The sequence below is a fragment of the Engraulis encrasicolus genome, chromosome 12 (assembly GCF_034702125.1).
Source record: "Engraulis encrasicolus isolate BLACKSEA-1 chromosome 12, IST_EnEncr_1.0, whole genome shotgun sequence".
Lineage (NCBI taxonomy): Eukaryota > Metazoa > Chordata > Actinopteri > Clupeiformes > Engraulidae > Engraulis > Engraulis encrasicolus.
The window spans coordinates 34,201,826-34,224,420 of record NC_085868.1 but is presented as its reverse complement, the minus strand read 5'-3'; the positions used below and the strand labels follow the sequence as shown (position 1 = coordinate 34,224,420).

General features: G+C 44.9%; 1 protein-coding gene across 1 annotated transcript; it reads left to right on the top strand.

Annotated features, from left to right (window-relative positions):
- Positions 1-6,798: 6,798 nt before the first annotated feature.
- sts (steroid sulfatase (microsomal), isozyme S) lies at positions 6,799-21,238 on the top strand. Its single transcript, XM_063212094.1, has 11 exons — positions 6,799-6,898; positions 7,268-7,424; positions 7,653-7,774; positions 8,178-8,300; positions 9,193-9,398; positions 11,093-11,304; positions 11,455-11,591; positions 14,679-14,816; positions 15,184-15,343; positions 20,528-20,649; positions 20,843-21,238. The coding sequence occupies exons 2-11, from the start codon at positions 7,270-7,272 to the stop codon at positions 21,220-21,222; spliced, it is 1,755 nt and encodes a 584-aa protein (XP_063068164.1). The 5' UTR covers positions 6,799-6,898; positions 7,268-7,269; the 3' UTR covers positions 21,223-21,238.
- Positions 21,239-22,595: the final 1,357 nt, after the last annotated feature.

Below are 22,595 nucleotides of genomic sequence, written 5' to 3'. Positions count from 1 at the left end.
TTGGAGCCCCAGACAAAAAATCACAGGAATGAACATTAGAAACAAATGGCCATGATGATGATTGTAATTTGAAGTGTGAGCTGTTGTCTACTTACTATCTATTTGCTTGGGAGGCCCATTCCACTGCCTGCCTAGTTGTGACAAGATGCACGTCTGAATTTGAACCTGCAACCTTCCAATTGCAAGGCACAGGTTTCTAAACAGTTGGGCCATGGCTGGCATATAGAAAGCTTCTAATTTCGTATGAATTGTTGTTTTGATGTAGACACAATTGGAAGTTAGTTAATTAATTTAGGCTTGTTAGAGGTTGCATTGTGAGTGGCAAATCACATAATTGCAGACTTTTGTTACTGGTAGTTAGCAGCCGTGATTGTCTTACAAGACATTGTTAGCAAACTGGCGTGATTGTTGTTCTCAGGTTCTTGTCAGTTAGTGTGTGTGTGTGTGTGTGTGTGTGTGTAGTGTACGTGAGTGTGTGTAGTGTACGTGAGTGTATGTGTGTGTGTGTGTGTGTGTGTGTAGTGTACTATGTGTGTGTGTGTGTGTGTAGTGTACTATGTGTGTGTGTGTGTGTATAATGGAGGATGCACATATGGGATGGGGGGGGGAGGTTGGGAAACCTGCCACTTGGCAGCGGGGCTCTTCAATAGGAGTGTGTGTGTGCGTGTGCGTGTGTGTGTGCGCGCGCATGTGTGTGTGTGCGTGCGTGTGTGTGTGTGTGTGTGTGTGTGTGTGTGTGTGTGTGCCCAAGTGTCGCTGTAGCAGCAGCAGCAGCAGCAGCAGGGCACTTTAATAGTACATGAAGCTCCTGAAATAGGCACCAGCGTGTTTGTTATTCCGCTCACTTAGAGCGAAAGGCACACTTTAGCAGAGAGCTCCCGAGGGGCCGGTGGAGATGGCAGACTCAGATCAGCACAGACACACAGAGAGATAGAGAAGAGGGGGCAGAGAGATAGAGAAGGGGGGGCAGAGAGATAGAGAGGAGGGGGGCAGAGAGATAGAGAGGGGGGCGGGGGGGGGGGGGGGGGGGGGGCGGCAGAGAGAGAGGGGGAGAGGGGGAGGGAGGTAGAAAGGCAGAGAGAGATGGAGAGGGGAGATCAGGGGGGGGCAGAATGGCAGAGAGAGAGATATGGGGGAGAGGGGGAGGAGGTAGAAAGGCAGAGAGAGATGGAGAGGGGAGATCAGGGGGGCAGAATGGCAGAGAGAGATATATGGGGAGAGAGGGAGGTAGAATGAAAGGTGGAGAGAGTTAGATGGGGAGAGAGATGATGATGGGTGGGGGGGGGTGGTGACAGAGAGAGAGTTAGAAGGAGGGGTGGATCGAGACTGAGAGACAGTCGGAGGAAAAAGAGAGAGGGAGGTAGCAAGCAAGAGAGAGAAATGGGGAGAGAGAGAGAGGTAGAGGTAACGAGAGGGAGAGAGGATGAGAGAGAGGAGAGAGAGAGAGAGATCGAGCTGAGCGGGAGTTAGTGGGGTCTGATAGAAAAGGAGAGGGAGAGAGAGAGAGAGAACTGGAGAGAGAGGGAGGGTAGAGATAGAGTTAGTGGGGCCTGAAAAAGAGAGAGGAGATAGTGGAAGAACGAGATGGAGAGAGAGAGAGAGAGAGAGAGAGAGGGACTGGCTGGGAGGAGAAAGACCACGTTAGTGGGGTCTCTAACGGGTAGAGCAGATAGGGGAAAAAGGGAGATGGAGAGGTGTGAGTGCGAGAGAAGAGCGATAGAGAGGAGGAGGGGTAGGAGATGGAGAGGAGAGGAGAGAGGAGGAGGTGGAGAGGGGTGGTGAGATGATAGAGGGAGGGTAGGAGATGGGGAGGAGAGAGGTGGAGAAGGATGGTGAGAGGAAAGAGGGAAGGGTAGGAGATGGGGAGGAGGAGGTGGATAGAAGAGGAGGAGGTAGAGGAGGTGGAGATGGGTGGTGAGAGGATAGAGGGAGGGTGGGAGATGGAGAGGAGAGAGGTGGATAGGGTGGTGAGAGGAAAGAGGGAGGGTAGGAGATGGAGAGTAGGGAGGTGGAGAGGAGAGGTGGAGGAGCTGAAGAGAGGGATGTTGAGAGGAAGAGGGGAGGGGAGAGGGGGCTGTAAGAGAGGTGGAGGAGCTGAAGAGAGGGATGTTGAGAGGAAGAGGGGAGGGGAGAGGGGGCTGTAAGAGATAGCAGGCAGAGAAAGATTGAGTGCCAAATGGAGCTAAGGAGAGAGGGATACAGAGTAGAGAGTGGAGTGAGAGAAAGAGAGTTAGGAGAGGACAGAGAGAGCACGAGGGGAGGGAGAGACAGTGTAAGAGAGAGTGAAATGGTGGAAATGGGAAGAGGTAGAGGGAGAGCATGTGATGGGGGAGTTAAGAGACGGGTGGTAAAGCGAGAGAGTGAGGAGACATAGAGAGAGAGAGAGAGTGAGATGATGGAGAGACAGTGTAAGACAGAGTGAAATGATGGAGAGAAGGGGAGAGAGATAGAGAGTAAGAAGGGTGACCTGAAAGGTGACAGGCTAGGGGCTATCTCACATGTGTGTGTGTGTGAGTGTGTGTGTGTGTGTGTGTGTGTGTGTGTGTTCGTGCTTGTGTGTGTGTGTGAGTGTGTGTGTGTGTGTGTGCTTGTATGAGTGATTTTGTCCATGTGTCCAAAAAACTGCACACACTCAATCTCTCTGGCACTCGCCAGCCAGATACATAAACACACACACACACACACACACACACACACACACACACACACACACACACACACACACACACACACACACACACACACACACACACACACACACACACACACACACTATATTGCACTGCGAAATCGGAATTATAGGAAGTACCAACAGAGAGACATATCGTGATAAACAGCAAGTGTTACACACACACACACACACACACACACATACACACGCACACACACACACACACACACACACACACACACACACACACACACACACACACACACACACACACACACACACACACACACACACACACACACACACACACACACACACCTAAGACCAATCCACATGATCTTGCTGTCCATGAAATGTTACAAGGTGTACGTATTAAAACAGAAGTTATTGTGAACCACTAATCTTTTATTAATTATTTTCAGTTATTTCCTAAATGAGACCATTCTATACGGAAACAATTCTCTCTGGACCAATCTCATTTCACTCTCAGACATGAATTCTTGAGGTTCTTTACACACACACACGCACGTACGCACGCACGCACGCACGCACACACACACACACACACACGCACACACACACACACACACACACACACACACACACACACACACACACACACATGTATATATATATATATATATATATATATATATATATATATATATATATATATATATATATATATATATATCATTTTATTTTTTTATTTTTTTCATTTCTGAAAATAGGGCCCCACGAGGGTGCAGGGCCCATCGGTGAGTCAGTTCTGCGCCGCTAATTATGAGAGGCCCCTTTAAGCCAAATGTGCCCGGGCCCTATTTCTCCCCCAGTCCAGCGCTGATCGTGAGTGACTCAGAGCCATCGAAAGGGGGAGTCACAAGGCGGGAAAACGTGAAGAACGAGGTCACATCCTGACACACACGCACGCACACACATATACACACACACACACACACGCACACACACACACGCACGCACGCAAGCATGCGCACATACACACACACACACGCATGCATGCACACACCCACATACACACACACAGACAAAACTTAGCCTGCTAGATCAACCCATCAGTCTCCTGTATTGCCATCAGCCGTCAGAGGCTAACCCTGAGCAATGTGTCTTGTGTACTGTATGTGTTTCTCTCCCTCCCTCCCTCCCTCCCTCCCTCTCTCTCTCTCTCTCTCTCTCTCTCTCTCTCTCTCTCTCTCTCTTTCTCTTTCTCTCTCAGGGTATCTCTCCCTCTTTCCTTCTCACTGGCTTGGTGCACAGGCTCAGTAAATTTTGCTGCGTGAATGCACCTCAAGTGTGGAAAGTAAGTAACACTCTTCTATTGTAGTTGGCCATACTCTCTTGGTGTTAAAACTGTAAGATGTAATGTGTGTTGTACGTATCTGGGCCTATTCCGCGCCAGACACGCTGAGCTGAGGCTCTGCAGTGTGTGAATTATTTGTGCCTTGTGCAAAAAAAACCATTGGTTAAGCACCCTAAGACATTTTTTTAAAAAGATACTAGTGTCAGCCTATAAAAACATAAATATCTCAGCTTCTGAAGCACATAAAACTGATGAAAACTGTTTGCCATCGGAAGACCAACTCTTAAACCAATACTGCTCTACAAAGCAAAAGACATAACAATTGCATAACTGAATTGTTGTTAAAAATGAGCCATTGTGGTTGTAATGCATATAAAATACGTATAAAGTTGAATACAATGATTGATATGCAAAGAAGTAATATAGAGCCACATATCAATGATTTACCTGGAGCTATGCAAAGTTACTGCCTTTTTGCTTTGTTGGACAGTTGGGGCCACAGGTACACTGGGGTAGCCTACAGAGAGAACAAGTCATTGATAGGGGGGTGCAAAATGTGAATTGAGTAACAAAGGGGAATATGGTGTTTGTAAAATGTAACACCACCACTTACTGGCATGAGATTCAAACTGGCAACCTTCTGATCACTAGGTCAAGACCCCGGCCATGAGGCCACAGCTGTAGGCCTATATCTGGGCATACAGAGAGAATGACTCTTTGACAGCGCTATCAAAATAGTCTTAAGTTCAAGGAGTAAGTAAAATATTGGCGTGAATATAAGACAACCCTGAATATAAGACAACCCCCTTTTTTTAAAGCACTAGGCCTATTTTTAGATTTAAAAAACAGCCATTAGCCTATGGTGTAACAACAGTATTACATGGCTGTTACACCAGTGATTCCACTGTATCTTATTAGTTAGATTATATGTATTTTGTTACTGAAAACAAAAAATAATAACCTACAGGTTAGCCTACTCAGTGAAGTCACCAGTTTTGGAAGGAAATTGTAGCAGGCTTGTTTTAACTTCTGCTATGCCAAAAGGCTGCACACTGCATCTAGTGCTTTATCTACAGTATAAGCAAAGCAGTCATTGATAGAGCATGAGCTCCCCCTATTGGTAGGGAAGAGCAGCAGGTTTGAGGTGGAGCAGAGGGTGTCTTACTGAAATCTTTTTAAAATAATAATAATAATGATAACTCATTTGCTGAGCAGCAGTGGCCTACCGAGCTGTTAGGGTGGTGATACAGAGAGCCAGGGCAGTGCAAAGACCTTAGGAGGGGTAGGGGCTCAGGTTTTCAAACAAGGCACATGTTAAAAATGAATGAATGAAAGAAAGAAAGAAATCCAAACAACATATTAACTGGATTTTTAAAACATATTTTTAATTGCATCATGATAGACCATACACACGCTCAGTCCTTTTCATTCTTGTTTGAAAGCATTTTAAAAAACCCAAAACAGCTATGTCAAAAGGGCACTGTGAATATCAAAGATCAAAAGGGCACGAGTTAGAATAGCACACCTTCTTTGTATGTACACAGTAAATTCTGCAGTGCTCATTTAACACTTAGAGAGTTCATTTGAGTCCATTTGGACTTAAATGAACTCTGTAAGTGTTGAATTAACACCACAACATTTACTGTGTAGGCCTATCCTACACCGGGCAACTATTTGGTATCTGGGCAACAACGTGATTGGCTCCTAATTTTCCAATAAATGATAAGTTTGTCTACTGCTGATCTAAGTTTTGCGGGTGGACAATATTCCTCTCATGAATTCATAAAGGTGATCATTTCTGCTCATGGTTTTACTATGTGAGATCAATGCCAAATTTGGCTTAGACAAAAACCCATCCCTGACCCAGTGAAGAAAGTACCAGAGAATGTTTGTGCCTGGGCCAAAACCCATTCCAAAAAGATATGTGGGAAAAAAACCTAGTTGAGCAGCTGACATCGTCTAGGACAAAAAGAACTGTGTTACTTTCAATCTTAGTATCACCAGTTCATGTAGGCTAATTAACGGTTTAGTGTCCTCCTTCATCTTGTCTTTAGTTTACGTGTAGGCCTACTCCCGTCTCCTCCGCGCACCCTACGGGCTGCCCAGGAGTGCTCTGCTTGCTCGCACATGTGAGGAACTGAAATTAAATGTGGGCTGATGCATAACCTACTTTTACGCCAGCTGCATTACACAAATGATCCACGTGATGGCACTGGTACTGCATGGTGTCCACGGCTCGGGCAGCCCTGTTTGAACATCGGGGATATGCAGGCAGGTAGCAGAGTCCACTGAGAGCGAATTATCTTTCAACAAAGTCCATCATCTTGATTTTATAACGAAACTCAACGTGATCTGATGACGCAGACGGAAAAAGGGAGGCATGGGCTTACTTCAGTCTGCACTGTCAACTTTGCAGACGGAAAAAGGGGGCATGGGCTGACCTCATTCTGCACTGTCAACTTCTGACCCAGTGAACGAGCTAGCTGCAGGGCGATAACACCGAAGTCTAGGGGTGCATCCCAATATGTGACCTTGCCTCCTCCACTTGCCTCCTCCACTTGCTTCTCGTCATGATGACATCACTGACAACAGCATTATATTTCAATATCTTGCAAAAGCTCAATTGTAAAGTCTTTTTCTCATTTGCAATTGGGATGGTGAATGAAAAACAGTCCCTCAAAAGTTGTTGTGGCGAGGCTGACAGCTGGGAAACTTTATCTTTTTCTCCACGGAGGAGGGGCCAGGAGGCGGGATGAGGAGAAAAGCACAAGTGGAGGAGGCAAGGACACATATTGGGATGCACTCTAGGTTTCCTTTTCACTGTCTCCAGTGGCGTGCATGACCCGCGTATGACAAGCACAGCGAAGCGCTCCTCTGCCCATGAGGCTAGATATTCGGACTGTGTCGAGGTAGTCTTCCTGTCACGTCAGTGTCAATATCTTCATTTGCAGCATGTTTTTGGCATGTTCTACGCCTGTTGGGCGATGACATGCTTCTATGTTTGGTGCTCTATGTTTGCATTGTTTGGATGAATGTTAGGGCATAGTTCATACTGTTTTGGACCTTGTCAACAAGTGGTGGTGGGTGGGTATGGGCTACCCTTCGATTACACTGCATCCGCGTTCTTCTAGCTGTTCGCTTCCCCAAAGCCTAGATGAAAGTTTCTGACCACCATGGCATGTGTCTTTACTGCGTGAAGTGAAGTGACGTTCCTTCCAAACATCGCAGCTGCAGCTGCCTGCCTTCTCGTTATTATTTACTTCCGCGTTCTATTGCAGGGATGGCGAGTCACTGGACCTTGTCATGCGCAATTTTGGTGGCGTGCGCCTCTGCACGCGCCGCTCCAGACTCCAGCAGAAGACCCAATTTCGTGTTGTTCATGGTCGACGACATGGGAATTGGAGACCTGGGGTGTTACGGAAATGACACGTTGAAGTAGGCATCTCTCTCTCTCTCTCTCTGTGTCTCTCTCTCTCTCTCTCTCTCTCTCTCTCTCTCTCTCTCTCTCACTCTCTCTCAGTTTTTTGTTGTGAGGTGGATTGTGGAAAGACAGAAAGAGATTGATTGGGAAATGTTTGTGTGTGTGTGTTTGTGTGTGTGTGTGTGTGTGTGTGTGTGTGTGTGTGTGTGTGTGTTTGTGTGTGTGTGTGTGTGTGTGTGTAGGACCCCTAACATAGACCGACTGGCAGAGGAGGGAGTGCGTCTAACACAGCACATTGCCTCGTCACCCCTATGCACCCCAAGCAGGGCGGGATTTCTGACTGGACGCTACCCTATACGCTCTGGTACACACACACACACACACACACACACACACACACACACACACACACACACACACACACACACACACACACTGGGGTAGAGGCAGGACGAGCAGGGCTCTCGTCCCTGGGCCCAGAGTCCTCCTGTGTCCTATCTTGACTTCGGCAAGCCATATGGGGGGCCCTATCATTGTTTATCTCCCTAGGGCCCTGTGTGCAATTTACACACACACACACACACACACACACACACACACACACACACACACACACACACACACACACACACACACAGTTTCCCATCTACAACATCCAATAAACACTCATGATCATGTAGTTAACACAGCACTCTGCAAAGCTGAAGTCAGTTTAACCTGAAACAAAGTATTTTTATCACTTGCATTTCTCATGTGTGTTTGTGCAGGCATGGCAGGTCACTACGATGTAGGTGTGTACATCATCTCCGCATCCTCGGGTGGACTACCTCCCCGGGAACTGACCTTCGCCAGATTGGCCAAAGAACAGGGATACTCCACCGCTCTCATAGGTGCGTGACGTGAGTATGTGTGTGTGGCTACTTTACCGCTCTCATAGGTACCAACAGCACATGTGACCTTTGAACTTTGACCTCAGCTTCATTGTACTGTAGATGTGTGGCTTCTCCACCGCATTCATGCCGTAGGTGCATGTGAAACTTTCTTGTGTGCTTGTCTGTGTGCATGTGTGATACAGAACTGTGTAAGTTGTTTGTTTTGGAAAGTGTTCTTTACATTTTTCTACATTCAAATACACTCATCTTTTACATGAGTGGTCATGTGACCTTCCTCAGTTGTGTCATACTGTCCCCGTGGCCCGTCTAGATTTTATCACTACTGTTAAACTGATTCATCCACCTCATATCAGCATTAGAGTGTCATGGGCCTCAGTCCAGCCCATTGCAGCACTTGGCTTTGTCACAAGGATCAAGGATGTGTTATGAAGACCATTTTCAGTAAACTCAACTTTGACAAAATGGGTAGGGTAGTTACTGCACTTTGCCTTTTTGCGGAAGTATACCACTGTACCTTTAAAATAAAGTGATGCAGGTAAAGCTTTTTATTTATCATCCATGCATAACCATATCCCTATACCTGCCCCCGCCCCCCGCCACACACAAACACTTCCCCCCTCCAGAGGCATACTACTGCACTACTCTGACATTGCAGTCATAGCCTCTTACTGCAGATAGGGTCACAGGCGGGCCTATTCACTATTTGCTGAAAATACTCAACTACATCGTAACAACATTGCTATAACAGTACTGAGAGCCATTAGTAACAGATAAAGACATAGCCATTCCAATTTTGGTGACAGTAAAGCTTATAACATGCTAAGGGGTTAAGTAATACACAATATTTAGGTCATTGCCTTTCTCCCCCTCCCCCTCTCCCCCCACCCAGGCAAGTGGCACCTGGGCCTCAACTGTGATCGCCATGACGACCTGTGCCACCACCCCAACAGCCACGGGTTCGACCACTTCTACGGCATCAGCATGACCAACCTGCGTGACTGCACGCCAGGCAATGGCTCCGTCTTCCTCTTCGCCTTCGACCACGTGCCCTACGGCGCACTGGCAGCCGCCCTCCTGACGGTGGCGCTGTTGCAGGTGCTTTTCTTTTTTTCCCTTTTTTAAAAATATATTTGTATGGAGTTCTTGTGCCCTTATTTGCAATGGTATAGTAATAAATAGATCACTTTTTGAGAGGAAGATACCGCACACTCTTGTCTTGCTGACTTTTATTTACAAAACAACGTTTTTGAAAAACTTGAGAAAGGCCATACGGGCCGAAACGTTGTTTTGGACATAAAATTCAGCAAGATGGACAAGAGTGTGCGGTATCTTCCTCTCAAAAAGTGATCTTTCACCCGCTACCTGCACCTCGAAACCTCTGGTGTGCGTTGGTTTCCTCTTTCAATAGTAATGAATAGAGACAGGAAACAAGTGTGGAGAGAGATGAGGTGTAATGGTACGGCTTCTTAGCCGACTGAGTCACAGTGTCCCTCGGTCCTGGTCTTGCCTTGTTTATTAAAAATCTTTTAATTCCTCTTGGTTGTATTTTTTAACAATATGAATATTATAATACATACTTGCATAATTTTCATCATATTCCTATATACAAGGGCAGTCATGGGTGAGCGGTGTTAGGGCGTCAGACTTGCATCCCAGAGGTTGCCGGTTCGACTCCCGACCCGCCAGGTTGGTGGGGGGAGTAATCAACCAGTGCTCTCCCCCATCCTCCTCCATGATTGAGGTACCCTGAGCATGATACCATCCCACCGCACTGCTCCCCATGGGGCGCCACTGAGGGCTGCCCCCTTGCACGGGTGAGGCATAAATGCAATTTCGTTGTGTGCAGTGTGCAGTGTTCACTTGTGTGCTGTGGAGTGCTGTGTCACAATGACAATGGGAGTTGGAGTTTCCCAATGGGCTTTCACTTTCACTTTTTATATACATGTGTGACGCCGTGGGTCCCAACAGGCGCTGGTGGTTGCACTTTATTTAACAATTGTCACCAATATTTCATTCTGTTGGATTTGAAGCATTTTCAACTGTGGATTTGCAACCAAAACATCAGATTTAAAATGTGCATTCATTGTGCATTTCTTGTAATACAGTTAATGAAACTTCATTAAATATCTTAAAGTGATACTTTCCCATTTTTGGAAATACGCTTATTTTACACCTCCCCTTCAGTTAAAAAATAGGCTTTTACAGTTCTCCTGTACTTCCAACCGTTTTCTAGTTATGGCAGTGCACATTTCACCTCCAAGCTAACAGTTAACATTGAGTCCTATGAGACCAGTTAGCCGCGAGCTGGTCTCATTGGACTCAATGTTAACTGCTAGCATGGAGGTAAAATTTGCACTGCCATACCCAGAGAACGGTTGAAAGTACAGGAGAACGGTAAAACACTATTATTTTACTCAAGGGGAGGTGTAAAATAAGCTTATTTCCAAAAATGGGACAGTATCACTTTAAATGCAGAGTATGTTGGCAGAGTAAGTAGGCATTGCAATGATGCTGTCCATTCCCAAATTTGATCTTTACATGAATATATGTAATTAAGTAATAAACTAATATGTTGCTGATCAACCTAATATCAAGCATGTTTTGCATCTTAAGAACCAAACTTAAACGGCACCATTACCTTTTTTCATGAAATATCCCTAACTTAACTTATTGCGTTTGTGTTGCCAGGCGCGTGGTGTGGTGCCCATATCCCAACTTGAACAGGCCTTGGGGACCATTCACTTTTACGTCATCACTTACTACTGTACTTATTGCGTTTGCGTTGCCAGGCGTGTGGCGTGGTGCCCGTGTCCCGGCGGACGCTGTTGGTCATGCTGGGCGTGTCGGCTCTCTCGGTGGCCGCCGTGTTCCTGACGTTCCTCAACACGTTCCGCCCGCTCAACTGCTTCCTGATGCGGAACGCGGAGGTGGTGGAACAGCCGTACGTGGCCGAGAACTTGACGCGCAGGATGACCGCTGAGGCCCTGGAGTTCATACAGGAGTGAGTGGCAGAACACGCACATGGAAACACACACACACACACACACACACACACACACACACACACAACCTGATCCTTGCCCTGTACAAGGTAACTGCTGAGATGTGTGTGTGTGTGTGTGTGTGTGTGTGTGTGTGCGTGTGTCTACAGGAACTCGGAGAAGCCTTTCCTCCTCTTCCTCTCTTTCCTGCAGGTGCACACGGCACTCTTCGCCTCGCCTCACTTCCGGGGGCGGAGCTCCCACGGTATCTATGGCGACGCCGTCATGGAGGTGGATTGGAGTGTGGGTAAGCAGGGACATTACACTTAGCCGAGGCCTTTATCCAAAGCGACTTAAAGATACAGTGCCCTCCATAATTATTGGCACCCCTGGTTGAGATGTGTTAAAAGCCTTAAAATAAATTCAGTGTTCATTGCAGAAGAATACTGTCACACTGAAAATTTTAGGAAAATGTAGCCTTCAACTCAAATGAATTGTAGGAAAATAAAAAAATCCCTGACTAAAAAATAATTATTTTTCATTAAATCACCTGTTCCACAATTATTGGCACCCTTAACAATTCCCAGGAAATAAATATAATTGAAGCATTTCTGTCATTTCTACAGTAGTTTACAAAGTTTACCAGAGTATGTAGGAACATTTAATTAGTAATTCATCACTTCCTGTTTCTCTGCGGTATAAATATGACGTGACACCGAGGCCATTTCTCTTATCCACTCTTAAACATGGGAAAAACAAAGGAACACAGCATACAAGTGAGGCAGATGTGCGTCGACCTTCACAGGTCAGGCAGAGGCTACAAGAAGATTGCCACTCAACTGCAGCTGCCCATATCTACTGTGAGAGGAATAATTAAGAAGTTCAAAACAACTGGAACAGTGGTAAACAAGCCTGGACGAGGACCCAAGTTTATTTTGCCACCACGCACAGTGAGGAGGATGGTAAGAGAAATCAAAATATCTCCAAAGCTCACTGTTACAGAATTTCAACAAATGGTAGCATCCTGGGGTCACAAAGTCTCCAAATCAACCATCAGGCGCTGTCTACACGCCAACAAGCTGTTTGGGAGGCATGCACGGAGAAAACCTTTCCTCACCCACAATCATAAACGCAAACGTCTGGAGTTCGCCAAGCGGTATTGGGGCTTCAACTGGGACCGTGTGCTTTGGTCAGATGAGACCAAGATTGAGCTTTTTGGCAACAAACACTCTAAGTGGGTCTGGCGTGCCACGAAAGATGCGCATGCTGAAAAGCACCTCATACCCACTGTGAAGTATGGGGGTGGGTCAGTGATGCTGTGGGGCTGTTTCGCTTCCAAAGGCCCTGGGAAACTTGTTAGGGTGCATGGCATCATGAATGCTTTGAAATACCAGGACATTTTAAATCAAAATCTGTTGCCCTCTGCCCGAAAGCTGAAGATGGGTCGTCACTGGGTCTTTCAGCAAGACAATGACCCTAAACATATGGCCAAATCTACACAGAAATGGTTAACCAGACACAAAATCAAGCTCCTCCCATGGCCATCTCAGTCCCCAGACCTCAACCCCATTGAGAGCCTGTGGGGTGAGCTGAAGAGGAGAGTACAGAGGAGAGGACCCAGGTCTCTGGATGATTTAGAGAGATTCTGCAAAGAGGAATGGCTGAAGATCCCTCTTTCTGTCTTTTCCCATCTTGTGAAACATTATAGGAGAAGATTAGGTGCTGTTTTGTTGGCAAAAGGGGGTTGTACAAAATATTAACAACAGGGGTGCTAATAATTGTGACACACATTATTTGATGTCAAAAAAATTTTTCTTTATGTGGGATTTTTTCCACACTGAATAAATGCACTTGTATTGAAGGTTGGATTTTTCTCTTTTTTTCCATTAAGGTCCCATATTATTTAGAGAAAAATAATAATAATTGGAAGCTAAAAAACACATCTCAACCAGGGGTTCCAATAATAATGGAGGGCACTGTATGTACAGGGCATTACATACAGAGCATTAAATAATCTTGGTCCAGCCTATCTAAGAGAGCTCCTTCAGCCCTACATACCAGCACGCCCACTGTGCTCTGCAAATGCTGGTCTTCAGTGTACAAGAAATCAGCAGGTCATAGGGCATTTGCTTTCCGTGCCCCAACACTGTGGAATGGCCTCCCACGTGTCATTAGGGATGCTGGCTCTGTGGACATTTTTAAGGCCAGGCTGAAAACATTTATGTTTTCTAATTATTTTAGTTAGCCAATTGTATTTTTATTTTCAAGCTGAAATGTTAATCACTTTTGATTTTTGACTCTGATTTATTTTCTACTAGTGTAATTTTTGTTTACTATTATCTTATCTTTTATTCAATATTTTATTTAATATTAATCATGCATTTGTAAAGTGTTCTGAGACCATACTATGGTGATACCACACTAGGGGTGGGCGATATGACGATATTAAATCGTGAATCGCGATATAGAGTAAAAGATCGTCTCGAATCTGCCAAAGTGGAGAAATCGTATAGATCGTCTTGCAGTGAGGATGTTTATTATCAGTATCAGAGTGACGTTTTCTCACTTGTGTTGTTGTCTTCACTTTATTCTTTACATTATTGTATTCCAATTGTACACTTTATGAGAGTATCATCAGTGTGTTAACATGTTATTGACTGCAAATTACAAATTGCAAGTATATAAAAGTTGTTTTTTGTTGTTTTTATTTTTTGGATGGAAGATCGTGATAAAAAATCGAAATCGAGATTCGTGATACAACATTTTTGCCATATCGCCCACCCCTATACCACACTATAATCAATTGGAATTGAATTGAATTGAATTGAATTGGGTACAGTCCCTACAGCAGTAAAGGGCTACTCAGGGACCTCTCAGACATGGTGTGCTGCTGGGAGTGGAGGAGGTGTGGGATTTGAACCGGCAACCCTTTGGTCTTAGCCCATATCCTTAACCACTGTGCCATGGCTGCCCACGCATAGGCTACTGCGCCCACAGGGAAATACAATAGATATGTGTGTGTGTGACAGACAGAGAGACGCGTTTTGATCTCCGTCTTAAATGTAATGTGGCATTGGTAAGCTATTATTAATTATTAATTATTGCAGACGATCCCTTGGCTGGGCATGAATTCAAGTCACTCTGTCAGTCAGTCTGTGTGTGAATGACATAGTAGAGAAGGTGTGTGTGTGTCTGTGTGCAATATTGAAAAAATTGAGACAGAGACAGAGACAGACAGAGTATTTATGTAATGTATTCATCTTTATCCAGATGAGATATTGTGTGTGTGTGTGTGTGTGTGTGTGTGTGTGTGTGTGTGTGTGTGTGTGTGTGTGTGTGTGTGTGTGTGTGTGTGTGTGTGTGTGTGTAATGTACTGTATCTATTGGTTTCCAGGTGAGGTGTTGCGCGCTCTAGAGAGTCAACAGCTGACCAATCAGACTCTAGTATACCTGACGTCAGACCAGGGCCCTCACCTGGAGGAAATCTCAATACGGGGGGAGGTGCACCACGGATACACTGGCATCTATAGAGGTAAACACCACACACACACACACACACACACACACACACACACACACACACACACACACACACACACACACACACACACACACACACACACACACACACACACACACACACACACACACACACACTCATCAGGTGCTTCAGTGCGGGAGAGGTAAACCAGTAGCATCTCCACGGTCCCCGCCCACACACACGCACGCACGCACGCACACACACACACACACACACACACACACACCAACAAAAGGAAAAGATTGCCTAAATTATTATTTTGCGTGTGTGTTATGTCTTATACGCACACAACACCCACTTAAAAGTTACGTTTGTACTATATACTGTACGTTTGCAATGTCCCATTGTGTTCCTGCAGCGGGCAAGTCCACTAACTTTGAGGGTGGCATCCGCGTGCCAGGCCTGCTGCGCTGGCCGGGCGGCTTCGCTGGGGGCAGGGACGTCTCGGAGGCTACCAGCAACATGGACATATTCCCCACCGTGGTGAAGCTGGCCGGAGCAACCATGCCTCAGGACAGGTAGTATAGCCCCCATACCTCAGGTACCTCAGGAGAGGTACTATAGCCCCCATACCTCAGGTACCTCAGGAGAGGTACTATAGCCCCCATAGCTCAGGTACCTCAGGAGAGGTACTATAGCCCCCATAGCTCAGGTAGTATAGCCCCCATACCTCAGGTACTATAGCCCCCATACCTCAGGTACTATAGCCCCCATACCTCAGGTACCTCAGGAGAGGTACTATAGCGCCCATACCTCAGGTACTATAACCAGGTAGTATAGCCCCCATACCTCAGGTATTATAACCAGGTACTATAGCCCCCATACCTCAGGTACCTCAGGAGAGGTACTATAGCCCCCATAGCTCAGGTACTATAACCAGGTACTATAGCTCCCATACCTCAGGTACCTCAGGAGAGGTACTATAGCCCCCATAGCTCAGGTAGTATAGCCCCCATACCTCAGGTACTATAGCCCCCATACCTCAGGTACTATAACCAGGTACTATAGCCCCCATAGCTCCATACGAAGGATTCAAAATGTCACTTTTCACTGCCTCCCGTGTAGACAAGACATGACAAACATTAAAAGTGCATGACATTATAACATCTATTTGCACAGGCACAACCAATAATACATCTTAACTTATCTTAACCTATCCTAAGTACACAGCCACAAAATACCAAAACATTACAGTAACCATAAATAAATGAATAAAATTGTACATACGCGCACAGTAGTCAGATCAGGTATTAGCACCAGTAAAAAACAAGATATTGAAAGCGAAAAGTGAAAGCCCATTGGGAAACTCCAACTCCCATTGTCATTGTGACACAGCACTCCACAGCACACAAGTGAACACTGCACACAACGAAATTGCATTTATACCTCACCCATGCAAGGGGGCAGCCCTCAGTGGCGCCCCATGGGGAGCAGTGTGGTGGGACGGTACCATGCTCAGGGTACCTCAGTCATGGAGGAGGATGGGGGAGAGCACTGGTTGATTACTCCCCCCACCAACCTGGCGGGTCGGGAGTCGAACCGGCAACCTCTGGGATGCAAGTCTGACGCCCTAACCGCTCACCCATGACGCCCTAACCGCTCACCCATGTTTATTATGTATTTGTTTAGAGCAACATGCATACATAGTACAGTTGTATGTGGGAAAAGTCTTTTCTGGTGGGTCTGAGTGCAATTGTTCTTTGGGTAAAGAGAAGAACTCAGCATCCTTACAGTCTGTTTGAGACTCGCATCACTATTGTGATCACTTTGTGGGTGGTGTATCCAAACTCATTCAATATGGTTGTGGCGAAGGGGAGTAGAGTTGCCCAGCCGAGAATCGAACCCAGACCTTCTGGGGTAGTAAACTGGGGCCATGAACGCTACACCAAAGAGCCAAGCCCGTTGGTGTGACAGTCAGAACACACTCACAACCCTAGTGATGGTCACTCCATCATTATGGTAACCAAGCTAAATCATACCCTGTGCCACCAATGCAAAAAAGTGGGATCAAGTACAATTTCCTAAATAGGCGTGAATTTCCTTTCAACTCCACTCATTCTCCTTGTCTCCTAAAGGGGCATGCCATAGGATTTCAGCTTAAAACCTCACATCACATGGATTCTGGAAGAAATACATGAACCATTTATATCTTTATCAATTGTCTCCAGTGTGTTGTGCATGGACAGGTACACAAATGATCTTGGTTGCACTTAATGGTTTGTCTTAGAAATGTGGTCATGATGGCGAAGAACTTGCCTCGACTGTTCAGGAAGTTGAGACACTTCTTGACATGCAGTGTTGGTCCAGAATAGGTCATCATTGATGTCCAAACCTAGCCAGGCCATGCCCTCCTGATGACGCAACACCTTCAGCATTGCTTCTAGTCAGGCCAAGAGCAATACACATATCATTTCTGAGCTCCGGAAAAACCGGGCACTCCTCCCGGTTGTTGGGAAGCATGCTTTGTTGGGAAGCATGCAACCATTAGCAAACCATGGGGGTGGGTCGACCATGCCGTTTGGGAAATATTGATTGTTATGCTCTTGGTCAGACCAAGTCTTGAAGAGATTTGAAAGTCAATGATAATCAGGCCAAACCCAAATCTCATCTTTGTGCTGCTCAAATGGTCTACCTCTTTCCTGTAGTGTGCCTTGTCCCTCTTGATCGTCTGTGAACTTAACAAGATTGGAGTGGTACTGTAGGTTGACGTCCAGTCATTTATTAGTAGGGTGAAAAGCAGAAGGCTGAGCATGATTGTGCAAACAGTGACTCAGTCTTGACAAGGTGGTGCTCCTGCTCTGCCTGTATCCCAGGGCAAGCAAGGGGCATGGACCCGGTGGGAGTACTGCATCCATAGGGTAATTTATTGGTTGGACATCTTGCAAGGCCACTCCACTTGCGCCGTTTGGATAGCTACAGCAGCTCCTTTTACTTTGTGATCCCTGGCCCCATCCACACTAAAACCAGCCAATATCTCTTGCTTGTATCCAAGTTCTACAGACTTAACTGGAAGATGAAGCAGATTCTTGCCAAAGAGTTACACGTGCATTGGTAGCATCATAGCTTGAGTGCCTTTCACTGGAAGTATGCCATAACTAGCAATTCAAAGTACTTCATAATGATGGCCACAGGTCACATTCATTTTAGCAGGATGGAGAATTCTCTGGCATCATGTTTAGCCAGCTACTGAGATTTAGCCTGTTACCATGATGCTGCACAATATTTCAAGATCAGGTCAATCTGGTCAAGCTGCTCATCTGTGCCATTTCAGCGCTGCCCAAATTTTTGAAACTCAATGCATTTTGCTTGACAATAACTCAATGCCTGTAGTGAGCAGTCTGTTTTGGTTGTGACAGACACCATTAAGAACATGGCTCACACTTCAGCTTGGCCAGAGTCACGATGGAAGTCATGGATGAATTTCCTGTTTGATGTTGTATTATATTTAAATTAAAAAATGAACACATTTTGTTCCAAATTCAAATTCTTCAGCACAACTGAAGAGGTCAGAGTTTAATATTATTGGGATCCGTATGATGTGGATAATTCTAAGTTAATCCCCAAAATGTTATTTCAATTTTACTTGGTCAAAACAAATATGAACCATCACCTTTCCTGGTCATTTCAAGGTCTTTATAAGGCTACGGTCATCAGGCCTACACACATACAGTATACATACATAAATAAATATATATAATAAATAAATAAAATGTAAAAACATACAGATACCTTTTAAGTGAAAATAATCATAATCACAAACAAACAGGATAACAGTACTTAGCCTACATACAGTATGCCAGAGCAGATCTGGCTAATATCACAGTAGGCTGCCATCAATCAAAACAAAATCAAAATGCATTTATAACCATTCACAATATCAGGGAAATATTCTAACAACATTACATGGTCCATATTCCTGGTCATTTCAATGCCATTTTATGGCCACAGTCATCTCTTGTCCATCCATACAGGACGCAGTGAAAAGTGAAATTTTGAATCCTTCGTATGGATTCCTTGCTTTTTACCATTGATCATCAGTGACCAAATAAAATAAATAAATATATTTTAAAACATGCAAATGCAAAACATGTAATATTAATGTAAAAAATAATCATAATTGAAATAAAAAAAACTAAAATGCACACAAAGAAGAGGTTAGCGGTATTTAGCCTAACCGCTAGGCCAAATTTGTCTAATATTACAGTACCATACAGTTGTAAATTGATTTTTAACTGCAAACTGCACTAATAATCATATATATATATATCAAGGACATAGTCTACATACAACATTACAAGGTTGAAACATGCATCAAACACCACTATTCCTGGTCATTTCAATGCAATTTTAAGGCCAGAGTCAATTTAAGGGCCCTACGGCGGCCATCTTGAAAATGAGGCCTTTCCTGAAGTCAGATTTTGGCAGATTTTTAGTATGTTGTTAAGTACATCTGATAGTACTGTAAACCACTGAGAAACCTTTTGTTAGAATTTTTTTGGGGTTAGGTGTATTTTTCTCATAAATGCACTCGCCTATCAGGTACCTCAGGAGAGGTACTATAGCCCCCATAGCTCAGGTACTTCAGGACAGGACCTGCACTTCACCCTCAAATTTTGCCGTTAAGTTGAGGGTGGAAAGTGCGCTGCATCTCAGTACACAGTGCACAGTGTGGAGAATGGAACACACTCAAGGACTTCGGATTGGCTGAGCAATAGCTGTAGCTAGCTGCTAACACTGTGCCTGTTGATGGCTCCGCTGGCAGCTAACTAGTGCTATTCCTAAAACAAACTATTTTATAAACATTCCATACTTTTAAACAGCCCCAAATAGTTCGTTTTGAATCCTACATCCATTTTAAGACTACAAACAAAGTTTTGAGCAACTTGACGAGTTATTATTGGCTGTTGCATATGATCAACAGAGCACCAAATTTGCCATTTTCTTGTTGACAAAAAGAGTTGCAGTTTCCTCCCCTTCGTCCACTAAACTTGTAACTTATCAGAGCTGTCATAAGTAGTATGCTAACGTTCTAGCTTTGTTTGAAAGTGTTACCCCCAGGCTTATTGGTTTTCTCACTAAGAAATAAATCTTATGAATGTCGTAGTCTGCATATAGGCTATCAGATGATCTTATAATGTCATTTCGCCTAAAAAATGCCAAGGAGGCACAATCCCACACTGCTCCAGGAATATGTACCCTGCTGTGTGAGGCAGATTTTCTCCCCTCCTGTCACTGGAAACTAAATATCCTCTGTGTAGACTATGTGTGTGTGTCTTTAGACTATTTATGTTTTTGTTATAATTTTTCTCCCCCTTATTTTTTAAATATCATATGCAATAGGGCAGATGTCAGTGTCTAACACTCATTGTTTTAAATGTTTAAAAAAATATATTTGCACAAACCTATAGCCATTTTTGTAGGCCTACATCGATAGAAGTATTACAATGATTTTAAATGAGACATAATTATGCGATTAAAATGTGATTAATCGCGAGTTAACTATGGCATTAATCGCGATTAAATATCTTAATCGATTGACAGCACTAGTTAATACTAATGCATGATGTAAGTAAGCAAATAAGCAACAAAGGTGAGCACAGTGAATCCATCTCTATGATATGATATGGCCAGCCTCACATATCCACCCAACTCCTTGTGTTTCTGTGATGGTCATCTGTGTGTGTCTGTATGTGTCTGTGTAGGGAGATAGATGGCCGTGATCTGATGCCGCTCTTGCGAGGAGAATCGGAACATTCGGAGCACGAGTTCCTGTTCCATTACTGTAACGCCTACCTCAATGCCGTACGCTGGACACCACGCAACGGTAACACACACACACTTTCCCAATTTTTTGGGCCCGACTAGTGGTTGATTATAACAACATTGCCGTTATGTAATACTTGTATAATTGCAATGCAATAACGTTGAATTTGCCACAACTACAGCTGACAACTGACAACTACAGCTTCCATCCATGTTGTGTCCCCTGGGGGTTCTGGGTTGTTGGTTCCGCCTAGGTTCCGCCGTGTGGAAGGTGTTCTTCTTCACGCCCGTCTTCCACCCGGAGAACAGCTCGACCTGCTTCCACACGCACGCTTGCTTCTGCACACCTGACTACGTCACCTTCCACCAGCCGCCGCTGCTCTATGACCTGGCCAGGGACCCGTCCGAGAGCCGCCCGCTCACGCCCGACACCGAGCCGGCCTTCCACGCCGTGATGGAGGCGGTGGCGGAGGCCACGGAGAGGCACCGGCGAGGGGTGGAGCCCGTGCCCGACCAGCTGGCGCCCGGACACGTGCTCTGGAAACCCTGGCTGCAGCCCTGCTGCTCATCCTGGAGCCAGCTGTGTCACTGTGCCCGCGATCACCAACAGGGCCAGACGCTGCTCTCACAATAACTCAGTGTTGCCAGATGTGTCTGATCAAATCCCGCCCAAAAGGTGCTAAAAAAACGCCAAGAAGCGCTAAATTCCGCCCAATTTCAACAAATTGCATTGATTTCTATGGGCATAAAACTGCAGGGAAAAAAAGCCAAATGGCAGATTTTTCCCGTTTTTACCCGCAGACGGCCATTCCAAGCAGCCCAATTGGGCGGGTAACCGCCTAATCTGGCAACACTGCAATAACTCTCAATGCACTGCTCTGTTCACAATGGCATCTCACAACTGAGGTGGATTAATTGGGGTGTGTGTGGTCCCATCCTGTGTCTTCCTATGTCTCAGCAAATAATTTTCTTGCCTGTTGGACAAAGCCAGTGGTGTCATTGTCGATGACCGCGATCGATCACCAACAGGGCCAGATGCTGCTCTCATAATAGCTCTCAATGCACTGCTCTGTTCACAATGGCATCTCACAATCAGAGTTGTATAAAGTAGGAGTAGAAGTACTTGATGTAATTACAATACTAGTAGTATGATATTACAAAGTTGAAACCATGTAATATCATACCACTATTGTTGTAATCACATCTGTAAGAGTACTTCTAATGCTATCCTATTCTACGTGTGGTCTCCACAAATCATGTCCATGCCAGTTGGACACCAGGAGACAAAGCCAGATGTGCCACTGTACTTGCCATCAACAACAATGGCAGCTGATAGCAGGGTTGCTGTCTACTGGCATGCAATTCATATAATTGTAGTGTAATTTATTGTAACATGGATGAGGATTTCAGACCTTGGCAGCAGTCTGGTGTTCCTCCTGCGCTCAAGATCTCTGATGCTCAAGATCTTCCTCTGATCTCTCGATGACTACCCATATACTCGTAATGGGACCTCAATTCAAAGTCAAACAAATGACGATTTGCTTTACGGTATTTGAATGTGATTTGTTTTACTGCTCTGCTCAGCGTTTCTCATAGGACTCTCAACAGGGGGTAATGCCCCAAAAGATAGGAGGTTTGGGAGGTACAGCCTACATGTAATTTTAATGTAATTATTATGAAGTGTATAAAAGTTCAAATAGATTGCAATATTATGTATGTCATTTTTTCAAATATATTTCAATGTAATGTGTGCAGTGATGGAGAGGGAATCTGCACACTGGCTGTAATCAACAACAGTTAAACTCAGACCACTGCTTTGTACTGCTCACTAAATGAAGAATGAGTTTCAGCAAATTAATCTTTTTTTTCAGTCACTGTAATTTTTATTTGCCTTCCAAGACAATTAAAGATAGCAGAGTTTGCCAGTACAGACATGTAATTTAATCAATGTAATGGCAATTTAGTTGATGTAAATGTTAAAAAAGTAGTCAGTCGAGGTGCCAATAT

Bases quoted from the DNA above. Each gene is read 5' to 3' on its own strand.
- sts (XM_063212094.1), top strand. From the start codon at position 7,270: ATGGCGAGTCACTGGACCTTGTCATGCGCAATTTTGGTGGCGTGCGCC. The intron at 15,344-20,527 runs GTAGTATAGCCC...GTGTCTGTGTAG, and splicing joins GCAACCATGCCTCAGGACAG to GGAGATAGATGGCCGTGATC. The intron at 20,650-20,842 runs GTAACACACACA...GGTTCCGCCTAG, and splicing joins ACGCTGGACACCACGCAACG to GTTCCGCCGTGTGGAAGGTG.